Consider the following 12,855-nt stretch of genomic DNA (forward strand, 5'->3'; position numbering starts at 1 on the left):
TCCAAGAATTTTTATTAATAATGATGCTCAAACTGTTAGAAAAGTTTATTGAAAAGCAGAAGAGAAAGGATAAGGTACGCCTTTGTGGGGAGGACAAAAATCGAGGACTAAAATATGCCTCATTTTGTGAATTATTTTTTAGGAAAACTGATACTTGGTATAGGATTTTAAATTCTCTTTTTATTACTTGTGATTTGATAAGAAGGTTATAAAGAATACAGGGATTCTTCAGAGTGGTCTGGCTAGTCTGAGTGCTTTTGGGTTCTTTTTGGTCATGTGCCTAAATATTGTTCTTTTGTTCATTTGTTTGTTTGTTTGGGTCAGACCCAGTGGCACTTGGGTTACTCTTGGTTCTGCACTCAGAAATCACTCCTGGCTTGGGGAACCATATGGGATGCTGGGGATCGAAACTGGGTCCATCCTGAGTCAGCTGCATGCAAGGCAAACATCCTACGACTGTGCTACTAATCCGGCCCCTATTGTTTATTATTTTATCCCTTTAGGTGAGGCAGAGTTCTGGCCAGGTTAAGAATATTTATACCAATCTATTGGGAATATATTTTCTCCCTCTATCCATTTTTCCTTTACTCCCTTCTTTTTCATTTTCTTTTTTCCTTCTTTTTTCTTTTTATTTTTCTTTATTTCTTTTTTCTTTCTTCTCTTTCTTAACTTATCTCTCTTTCCTTTTTTTCCTTTCTCCCTATTTTTTCTTATTGCACGTTTCCTGTGAAAAGGAAATATTTGAATAAGTCAAAATTATGTTTTCGTAATATTAACTAATCTTCATTACAGAGAACAAGAAGTCAAAGATCTGTGGTACACTATCTTTGGAAAGATCTAAAAATTTTTCTCCACCAAATGAAAGCAGACTATAAAATTCTCAAGATTTTCATATATTTTTTCTAATGAACTAGACAAGGCAGCTTATTTTATTCACAAATTCCCCAAGTTATATTTTCATCTGGCCAGCTCCATAGACTCAATCTTTTTTTTTGAAAGAGATCTAAAACAATTTTACATTATGGAAAATTATGGTTATACCTATCATTCAGCAGAAAGCTGGCAATCTAGGGAAGAAAATCTAGGTTAAGCCCCCACACTTTCAAATATACACCTGCTCTATCCATCACCCAAAATTACTGTTTTGTCTCTGTCCCTGCCTCACTACCCCTCTAGGATATTCTTTAGGAATATCAATCTTCTACAAATTTCAGGTACACCAGTATTTGGGCAGATATCACCAGGATTTTTTGGAGCAATTGGGAGACTATCCCCCTGAATCCTGCTTCTGAAAAATGCCTGAAAGAAGACCTGGAAGCTGAAAGCATGTCCCTAAAAGCAGTAATCTCAGTAATAATGATTTAAATTTCTGGACAACTTCATGTGTTTTATGCTATCATCCTATAAGAATACATCAATTTAGGGGCTGGAGCAGTGGCACAGGGCATAAGGAGTCTGTCTTGCGTGTGCTAGCCTAGGACAGACTGCAGTTAGATCCCCTGGCATCCCATATTGTCCCCTTAGCCAGGAGCGATTTCTGATCACTGAGCCAGTAGTAAAACCTGAGCATCACCAGGTATGGCCCAAAAAACAAAAACAAAAACAAAAACAAAAAAAGAATACACCAATTTAACAGAATGGACAGCAAACAAGCAAACAATGATGTACTAAACTTGTCATTATATTATCGACTTCAATGGAGATACAATCATTTTACAAATGCACATCCTACTTTACTTTTTTCTTTGGAGGCTGGACAAACAAATTAACATTAGCCTATCAAAATTTTAAAACATAAATATAGTCTTTCATGGCTATAAATTCTAAATTAACAGGGTCAAACATCCTGAAGTTAATGGCATGGAATACATGATATTAGGGGAAATCAGAGAATCAAGATGGCAGCAAAAGTGGGTGGAAGAGAAAGGAATTTATTTGTATGAATTAAGACTGTCAAGTAGCCCTGGATTCTCATATCGCTGAACAAAGTTACTCCACTGTTTTTGTACATTCTATCATGGAAATAATAATCAATCAAGCAAACAATTTTGCACAAGCTAAATTGCAGTTAAAACTGATGTGACTTTGATAAACAGTGTTTTACACTAGTCTGTTTTGATACAGTAATTAGACTTTATTGATTCAGGTGCTTCGATACTTGTAAATCTTCTTTAGTTCTTTTCACCTTTTCTTGTGATGGAAAATCTTCACCACCTTGCTTTTCTCCCTTTGATTCCTATAAAACTTTGTCAGTTTTTCACTCTCCAGTTTTCCTTGCATTGATGTTTTTTTTTTATCAATTAAAGATGTTATTCCTGAAGATATATATAGGTAATTTACATTTTTTAAGTAATACTAAAAAGTTTCTTGAGAGGGCACAGTATCTCAAATAACATAGTTAGAAATATCTAAGTGGCAAGCACTCAAAAAGACCTAATTTGGACATGTCAGCAAAACATATTATTTTTTTATCCTATGCTGGGAGATCTGTTCTATACAATATTTTTATTTTATTAATTTCTTTGTTTTTATATATAATTCTTTTTTTTTTTGTTTTTGGGCCACACCCAGCGGTGCTCAGGGGTTACTCCTGGCTGTCTGCTCAGAAATAGCTCCTGGCAGGCATGGGGGACCATATGGGACACCGGGATTTGAACCAACCACCTTTGGTCCTGGATCAGCTGCTTGAAAGGCAAACACCGCTGTGCTATCTCTCCAAGCCCATATATAATTCTTAATTGGAATTGTTTTGTTAGTGTCTGGAGTTGAAGAAAAAGACCATACCATTGAAGTAAAAGCAAAACAAAAATGTATTCCGTCAGCCATAAGCCCCATACTGGCTGGTCAGGGTCATCTCCTAGGGAGACAACCCCTGAAAAGGACACAAGCCACTTTATATAGGGAGGGGACGAGGAGGCTCTAGCTTCTTATGATCTTTAAGATGATTGGCTGTATTTTTGGGTACCTTCTTAATGCTCCCTTATGTCCTTTCAGATAGGCTACCTGGTATGGCCAGGAAGCTCAGAGTTGTGCTAATGGAAACTTAGGCTTGAGAAAGAGAAGTCTAACATGTAGTCCTTTTCTAAATGACATCCTTCCTTGTTCGGTACCCAGAGCCCCAGAGTTTGATATTTTTTGACCCCCATGCCTATATTTCTAGTAAAAATCTATTTTCTAAGCAAATGCAAATATAGTTAACAATGCACTTTCTACTTGTCTTTGTTCCTATACTTTAGATTAATTATTGATTATTGATGTCAATAATTTTTGACATATAAAAATGATCATAACAATTTTCTAAATTCCAGGTCTATCTCTGTATGTCAATATTCAAAATACTCTGACCAGTGACCTATTAACCATGCATTAGTTTAGTCTTGATGGGAACAAATGTTGTTTGTATTGCTATTATAATATTACTGTCAGATTTATTTATTTATTTATTTTTGGTTTTTGGGCTCAGGGGTTACTCCTGACTTTAGGCTCAGAAATCACTCCTGGCAGGCATGGAAAACCATATGGGATGCTGGGATTTGAATCACCGTCCTTCTGCATGCAAGGCAAACGCACCACCTCCATGCTATCTTTCTGGCCCTTACTGTCAGATTTAAATGTGTGCCAGCACTTATTAGGTGGACATCTGCCTCACAGTATAGAAGATACAGAGTAAAGTGTATAGAGATAGAGTTATTAAAGCTCAATGCTGAGAGCCCACAGTCTCTTAAAACTTTGAACCCTGAATAAGAGGAAAGCAGTCAGTTTACACACAATTTTCCTGGGCTTTCTCACCACACATCACCATTATCAGTAACTTACCTAAAGCAAAGCAAACATACATAAATAAAAACAGCGATTTGTTTTCATCCTACTTTTCTGGTCATGATTGCCCTGCAGCCTCATTTCAAGACTCTGGGCAGTCTGGCTAGTCCAGCCCTAATCTTCCTGCTATTCTGAAACTATGGCTTATACAGGGCTTGGTTATACAGTTATTTAAAAAGATGATGCTAAGGGATATCCCTTTGTCGCTTATTTAGAGTGGAAGGAGAGTCAGCATCTTTGAGAAGGAAATGTACTTCTTTCTACCCACTTCTGCTATCCAGGAAGTAGCTGTGGTGAGTCTTACACTGTTAAGAAAAGGAAAGTCAGCCCTAGATCTTGCCCAGGTCTTTCAGGTCCCTTGTCCTCCCTCACAAAAATGAATTTCAGAGGGAGCAGTTGAGTAAAAAGAGGTTTTATTTCAAAATTCTAAGAAAGGGTAGAAAGAAATATGAAAGAGAAAATAATGCTCTCAAAGGAGAATACAATTTCCTTTAAAGGTGGAGAATCGAAATGTAAAACCATGAAAGCACACATCTCTAGTCTTTGGAGCTGGTCAGATTCTTAGTCATCATATACCCAGGTTATTATCACTACCCCAATTTCCTGTTTATCCCACCCTGATGGTCAGCCCCACCCACACCCCACACTGGGGTGGGCTGCTGTTGGAAATAAAGTATAGGACTGGCTGAGGGGAGTCGAGAGAGAGAGCAGACTCAGGATTGGTGATAGAAGGGCAGCAAAAAGAGGCTTCAAGAAAATCTTAGCTGAGAAGTTATGTGGAGAAATGCACATGGCACTTAGGGCCTTGAAATAAAGCTGATATCTTCTGAAAAATCAACTGACTGCCTGTGGATCATTTCTCTGTCTTTATCCTGCAACCTTCAGACCCACTGGCCAAATGGGTTTTACAGGCTCTGGGCTGAGCCAAGAAAGGCCTCACTACCAACCCTAGGACTTTATATTTTATATTTAAAATACCAGGTCAACACTTGTGTGCACTTACATTGTTCTAAATTGAATTTCATAGGATTTTCCCAATATGCTGCTGACTGACACCACCCCCTCCACCCCCCTCCACATACCTCTTTTGTCTTTCTATCTAAGTAAGAGCCCTATTGTTAGGGCAATTGCCAAGGAGTAGTTTATGGTCTTCTTTGATATCCTTTCTGGTCCTTTGTTCCTGCTTGAGCTTCTCCTGGTAGGAGGTCCAATCATCTCTGGCCTTTCAGTGGCACCTGATTAATGTTTTATCTTAGAAGTAGAAACTAACTCCTTCAAATCCCATCTCGTGATTTTATTGTATTACCAAAAAATTATTACATTTCAAGAATGCATTGCTTACCTACCTGACTGCCCACTAGGTTGCTTCAAAGGCATTAAAAATGAAAGAGAAAGGGCTCAATTCTCCTTGCCAGCAGTTTCCTTTGTTCACATTGACTTAACACACACACACACACACACACACACACACACACACCCTCATCCCAAGGGCCTGACTTTAAGTGAATCATATTCCCCACCACATCATATTCTTAAGTGAACCATAGACTTCTGCTTCATTCCTTCCAACCCCTGTAACTCAATGTTTTTGGTTTGAATATTTTGCCTCAAATCTCTCCGCAGCGACTCTCTAGAGTCTAGGCAACTGGGGTCTCTGTTTATTTTCCTGTATGAACACAGAAATAGCATGTTAAAGTACTGACCTTGTTATATTAACAGTTTATAGAGAGTAGCATTGTACTGAAATATAAAGAAACAATTTAGATTTCAGACAATTAAGAATCTGAATCTCAAATCACAGAGCTCACAAACACTAAGAACAAAAAAGATACAAAGGAACTCACATGTTTAGTAGACAGGGTCACAAGTCCTACAAAATCATCAAGCTCAAAGGCCTCAACCCTCATCAATGAGAAACTTAAATCAATACTCCATGCAATGACCATGGGAATAAGATAATCATTGGAAGAGCAATTTAATTTAACCAATTGAAAGAGTAAATAATCCAGGGTTTCAAAGAATGCATACAAATGCAAATGAAGGATTTTAAAAAGACAATAATCAGTCATAAAAACAGAATTCAAAATTCAACATGCAGAAAAATAGCAGTAAAATTGAAAAAGAAATATTGGCCATCACCAAGGATGAAGTGACAAAAGAAAAGATATATGAATGAATAGAAAAGAATGTAAGATTCATAATGGAAAATAGCAAGAGAAATAATCTTCATAATGGAATTGGTTGATCTTAATATTATCTGAAAAAAATACCCTGCCAACTAAATCATTTTTAAAACCAGTAACACGTTATAAACCTGTGTTTACATGGGCACTGGAAAGATAGTAAGACTTAGAAGGTGCATGCCTTTGTGTGTGGCTGACCCAAGTTGGTCTAACTTGGCTCCACTATATGGTCCTCCAAAACTCACCAGAAATGATCAGGAGTACAGAGCCAGAAGTTAAATTCTGAACACAGCCAGTGTGGCCCAAATTGTAAACAAAGAGTGCTAAAATGGCTAGCATATAATATTCTCACATTAATATCATATTTAATTTTATAATTATAAGTATAATTAATGTGATATTTGCATTTTAATGTTTATAAAATGTCATATAATTTTATATTATAAAATGCATATTAATTTACATATATTTATATTATATAATGTTACATAAATGTTTATAGAATTTTTATATTTTAATATGCTTATAGTGAGTTTATTTTAAATGATTATGTAATTTTAATATAGCTTATCTTTCAATGAATTATGAATATTTTGTTAAATATGCTTTTGATTATAGAACATGTATACTTCTAACAATTTTATTCAAATCAACCTCAGAACATCAACATGACAATGGCTTAATGAATGACATTGCTGTGCTACAGTTTAAAAAGACTGAACAATAAAAATAAATTGTGAAATATTGGCAATTAAACATATGTAGATGTGAAGTTTAATATAATAATTTTTGACATACCGATTAAAAATAAAGCATCATCATAGTGAAAGCCTCATAGAGATATGTTAAGATACCATAAGTGCTAAGTATATCAAAGGAAAAGTGATCCTAATCTGAGAAGTGTGTCAATTCAAAGTAGCATAGTTAAAAATGCTTGCTCTGTATTATAACTCACATGACTAACAAAATAGAAGTAAAATAAAGCACTACTCAAATTATTCTTGATAAATTTTTTATTTTAACAAAATTATAAGAGATCTCAAAGGTATTCTTGCAAGCTAAAAAATTCTTATGAGAAAAAACATGTTAAGCATTTAATTTACACAGCCTTTTAGTAAATGTAAATTTGCACAAAAGAAATCATATTAGTCAATTATGGAAATTTGAGATACTAGGAAAAAAGTTTACCCAGAGAAATTCAAGTAATTTCAAAAGTATAATCTCAAAAATGATAGAAATATTCTATACTTATTTAGCATAGTAATTACATGACATTGTTTTTCAAAGCTTACTAAATTATTTATGTATGCCTAAAAGAATGAATTACATATGATAACTATGCTTTAAAAAGATGTATTAAGAACATATAAGTATTGTGGAAATAATATTAAAAAATTTACATATACCAAGAAAATCCAAATGTATTTACTATATTGACACTCATAAATCACTTTAGCAATATATCTAATTTGTATCTTTTAAAAAACATTATAATAACTACTGGTTATACAACAAAATTTGTTCTTGTTTTTTTTTTTGGTAGCAGTTCTTGTTATGATCTATCCACATATGTTAGAAAATATCAACAATAGAGGATTGATGAAGAGATGAATTAGAACCAAATTTATATTACTTGACCATGGTAATATTTTGTACTCTTAAAATAAAACAAGATGAAGCTTACATGATTAAAAAAACTCATAACAAACATTTTAATTTTTCTAATGTTAGTTTCTGTAAGTCTGTTAATTGTTTTGACATATGTATTACAAATGTCTTTCCTTCTATGCAGGCAATCACCATTTTTCATATCTCCAATAAAATGCTTTTAAATAGTGGATAAACTTCAATAAAGATGTTTTTGCTTGTTTTGGTACTTATTAAATAATTATAATATTCAAATCTTCCTCCTCCCAATACAGAAACGTGGATAAACTCAACTGTAATGATGTTAAAGAAACAGTAGGCAAAAAACAAATTAGAGTTAAATACTCATTTATTTCTTAAAGATTATTGAAAGTATTTTAATTATAAAATTTTGCATTCCTCTTCTTGTGTGATTAATTATAAAATTTTGCATTCCTCTTCTTGTGTGACTAGTAAGATGCAAATTTTATAGTAAGCATATCTCATATTAATATTGTTCTAAATCCATTATAAATGGTTATTCTTGTTTATAAAATTGATTATTGTAAAACCCAGGTCAACCACTGACTTATAATGTTGTGAGGAAATTGGAGAGAAAATTATTTGCAAGAAAATAGTCAAAAGTGCAAAGAGACGTTATTAAGTTTAAGATTTTAAAATAGTTACTTATTCTTACCCTTCTGACTTTCACTTGCTTTTAAACACATCCACATTTAGTCCTTGAATTTACATTCGACTCAAGCAAAACAGTCTCTGGATTCGCCTTCGTATTTGCTGAGTCTTGATACTATAAATAATGGGGTTCATTAATGGAGGAAAAAGAATATAAATGTTCCCCATGAGGACATGGACTAGTGGTGAGAGATGCTTTCCAAAACGATGCACCATGGTCAGACCGATGATCGGGATGTAGAAAACCAAGACAGCGCAGATATGAGACACACAGGTCTGCAAGGATTTTCTTCTCTCCTCCTGAGATGCAATTGCTAAGACTGCACACAATATCATGATATAGGAGATTAGTATAAGCACTGCATCCAACAACAAGTTGCTGATCACCAGAGCCAGACCATAGATGTAGTTGAAGCGGATGTCTGAACAAGCCATTCGAATTAAGTCTTGGTGCAGACAGAAAGAATGAGAAAGTTTGTGGGGACGACAATAATTTAAAAACCTCAAGCGAATAATGACTGGAGGTATGAGTAAAGAACTCCTGCATATGATTGCCACCCCAATTTTTATGATTTTGTCATTAGTTAAGATAGAGGAGTAGCGTAAAGGGTTGCAAATGGCAATATATCGATCAAAAGCCATAGCAAGGAGAACAGAGGATTCCATAAAGGACAAACCATGAATAAAGTAGGACTGGGCAATGCAAGAATCCAGGCTGATATCATCAACAAATCCCCATAGAATTCCTAGCACTGTGTACATGGTGGACAAGCCCATGCACAAGTCAGTGAGAGCCAACATTGCCAGGAAGTAGAACATGGGTTGGTGTAAGCTTGATTCAGTCCGGATCACGTGGAGCACCATGAAATTTCCAAGGAAAACTATAGCATAAATGGAGGAGAAGGGAATTGAGAGCCAGGCATAGTAATTTTCTAAACCAGGAAATCCAGTGAGAGCAAATCTGGAATTGCTAGAGTTTGTGATAGAGGGAGAAGACATCAATTTAGGGCTGAAAATCTTCTAAGAGAGATGGTTCAAATTAGCTTAGTTTATGATCTCTTAATGTTTTCTGAAGAAGAAAACATACATATCCCTTATATCATGAAATCTGCAAAAACAGACACCTATTTCTTTATCTTTTAGGACAAATTTTCTTTGTCTAAAGATAGCTTCCCCAGCGCTAGTATAAAATGCTCTGTGAACAGGAAATTTTATACAGAAATGATCACATTAATGGGCACATGGGGTTTGAATTTAGGGTTGGGCCTCTGGGAGTCTGTTAATTTTTAAAGAAAAGAACAGGTATATACTACTGCATGGATGACAGCATCCTATTTAAAACATGAAATGCATAGCTAATTTTTTCTTGGGCTCCTTCCATTATTCCCAAATGGTCATAATATCCTAAAGGAAATGAATTGGTTATAGTAATTTTGTTTTGCTGAAAGTAAAATTTAAGTAAGATAAACTTAGCTTAGCGAATAGACTCTGAGCTTTCAGAGTGGAAGAGAGAGTTAGAATAGAAATTTATGGGCCATAAGAGGCTGGGGAGACCCTGGTACAAAAAGGAAAAAACAGAGATTAGATGCAGAGGAGACAGCCTTTCTACAGTGCTTTATCTCTGGCCCCCACAGCCAGCAGGCACTGTTTTGGTCATTCATTATTTTACCCCCACCCCCAGCACTCTGTTTCACCATTCCTGAACATATACAGTTGCCATAATAAAAAATGAAAATGTTCTAAATATAAAAACGCCTTTATTGAAGTCCCATTTAACCTCTGATTAATGAATCTAGGTGGTAATTGAAAAAAAATGTCATTCAACAAGCATTCAGACACCTTTACCAACTCTAGTCTAACATGAATAATAATCATAAAGGTAAAACCCTAAGATCCTCATTGTTGATACTGATTGTGATCCCTGGCTTGGAATCTCTGTAGTTTTAGATTGGATTACCTTTCTGTACAATGTATATCATTTCTGTTTGGTTATCATCAAATTTGAGTACAGCCTCCATGAGCCACTGTATCTCTTCCTGGAAATGATTGGAGCAATAGATATTGCTATCAGTACCAGCCCCCTACCAAAATTTTTTGGAATATTTTGGTTCCATATGTCAGAAATAGTTTGATGTTTGTCTCTTTCAGATTTGCCTTATACACACTTTCTAGTATATTGAGTCAGGCATTCAATATTGGGTTATGGGCCTGAATAGATATGTAGCAACCTGCAATCCTCTGAGACATGCAAAATTTTTTACTCACCAAGTTCTTATTCAAATTGAGTTAGAATGACACTCAGAGCACCAATATTTGTGGCACCATGCTAATCTTTATTAAATGCCTTCTCACATTCATAGTGTGAGCACGGGGCTATTGTGAAGTTGACAGCAGAGAATGTTCAAATTAATAAGATCTATATCTATTTATTGCTCTCAGTAATACTTGGATTTGATATAATCATTACACTGTCCTACATTCAAATATTTTAACTGCCTTTAATGTGTCTCAAAGGGAAACAAGGCTCGATACCTTTAAAACATGCATTGCCCACATTTGTATTTACCTTGAATTTTTTCTCTTGCATTTTTTTCATTATTTACATACAGGTTTGGTTTTATATTTCACCCTGCATTCCTATCCTTCTTCCTAACCTTTACTTCCTTGTCCCACCTTTGTTCAATCCTGTTGTATATGGTGTGAAAAAAAACAGATTCAAGAGTAAGTATCCACAATGTTTATTCTAAGAATCCTTGATTTTTCTCTATTAAGAAAAGAACAAATTAATTTGAGAAATAAAGCAAATTTGTTTTAAACAAACTTTAAAGTCTGTGTTACTGGATTTATTTTATATTAAAATGTAAAGTTCCAATTTTGTTTTTAAACAGTAAGGCTTTGAGTTTCATTTAAGTCACTGTGCCTTTCAGAACATTTTTTAACATAGCCAGCAAATTATATAAAAGTAAATTATTACATAAAATTCAACAAACTTCAACTTTTTGAGATATATCTTATGTTAGAGAAATATAGATTTATTAAGAAAATAAAATCAATATTTTATGGCATTTTGAATATCATTAATGGAACTTAGTATGAATGGAGACTATTTTGCTTCATACAACACACATTAAAAACACACACCATTTTCTTTTTTATTATTATCAAAAAAGTTTATTTAGAAATAAAATTTAAAACAATTAATTTTTTTGAATTTGATATAATCATTACACTGTCTTTCATTGAAATATTTTTAAGTGTCTTTGATCTGCCTCAAAAAAGGAAACAAGGGTCAGAACCTTTAACACAGGGCCAGAGAGATAGCATGAAGGTAGGGGGCTTGTCTTGCATGCAGAAGGACGGTGGTTTGAACTCCAGCATCCCATAAGGTCCCCTGAGCCATTTCTGAGCGTAGAGCCAGGTGTAACTACTGAGCGCCCCAGTGTGAACTCCCCCCCAAAAAATAAAAAAAACTAAAAATAAAACAAAAACAAAAAAACTTTAACACAAACATTTGCCTACATTTTGTATCTTCTGATTTTATCTCTTGCTTTCTTTTCATTGTGTACAGTTCTGGGTTTTATATTTCACCCCACATTCATATCCTTCTGTCCAACCTTATAATAATATAATGATTACTATAAGGTTATCATTTTGTAGAAATAAAACTTATTTAAATTGTGTAAGAAAGCAGTGAAGAATTTTGTGTACTTTGATGGTGGTGTAAATCTTCTGTGCCATAAAATAAAACTTAAAACACTATTTCAAACTATATGTTGCAGATTGATAGATGAGAGCTCAGGGCTGGTAACAACAGTCTTTAGGGAAGTAAAACATAAATAAACATTGTTATCGGTGCTAGAGAGATAGCACAGAGGTAGGGTGTTGGCCTTGCATGATGCAAGAGGTCTACACAGAACCCAAGATGTTTTGATTCCAGGTATCACATATAGTCCCCCGAGCCTGCCAGGGGTGATTTCTGAACACAGAGCCAGAAGTAACCCCTGAACATAGCCGTGTGTGACCCAAAAACAAAAAAATAAACAAACAAAAATTTGTTCAGCCTCAAAGCAGTGTAAAGTTAAGAAGATCACATCTCTTTTTATGCAAATCCAGAGCTCTTGGAGATGGAGAAACTAAGGCAGCACCCAAATGTAGAAATAAAGCCACCTCCCCACCCAGAAGAAGGCAGATCCTAGAAGAGGAGAAGATCAGAAAGAATTTAAAAGTCTGTGATGAAATTATAGAAGGACGTTGACAGTACAAAGCTTTCCCTGTTATGAGGCCAGGATTTTTCAACTCCAGTTCTCTCTTTTGTAAATTTTATTTTGTTAGTTTCTTTTGGTTTTGGATCAACCTGGTAATGTTCAGGTGTCACTCCTAAATCTGCACTGTGGTGGTTGAGATCAATACAGGATGTTAAGGATCAAACTCAGGTAGGCCTCCTGGAAAGCAAAAGTCCTACCCACTGAACTAATGCATTGGTCCCTACCCTTGTTCTCACCTGAACACTTTTTTCTGCTGCTTTTATCTCTGA

At 34.8% G+C, this 12,855-nt stretch overlaps 1 protein-coding gene and 1 pseudogene across 1 annotated transcript; one reads left to right on the plus strand and one right to left on the minus strand.

Annotated features, from left to right (window-relative positions):
• Nucleotides 1–8,375: 8,375 nt before the first annotated feature.
• LOC126018243 (olfactory receptor 51V1) lies at nt 8,376–9,320 on the minus strand. The gene has a single exon (XM_049780386.1). The coding sequence runs from the start codon at nt 9,318–9,320 to the stop codon at nt 8,376–8,378; it is 945 nt and encodes a 314-aa protein (XP_049636343.1).
• An 861-nt stretch (nt 9,321–10,181) lies between these two features.
• On the plus strand, nt 10,182–12,517 carry LOC126018467 (olfactory receptor 52A1-like; annotated as a pseudogene).
• The last annotated feature ends 338 nt before the right edge of the window (nt 12,518–12,855 follow it).

The sequence above is a fragment of the Suncus etruscus genome, chromosome 9, assembly GCF_024139225.1.
Source record: "Suncus etruscus isolate mSunEtr1 chromosome 9, mSunEtr1.pri.cur, whole genome shotgun sequence".
NCBI lineage: Eukaryota > Metazoa > Chordata > Mammalia > Eulipotyphla > Soricidae > Suncus > Suncus etruscus.

Bases quoted from the DNA above. Each gene is read 5' to 3' on its own strand.
- LOC126018243 (XM_049780386.1), bottom strand. From the start codon at position 9,320: ATGTCTTCTCCCTCTATCACAAACTCTAGCAATTCCAGATTTGCTCTC.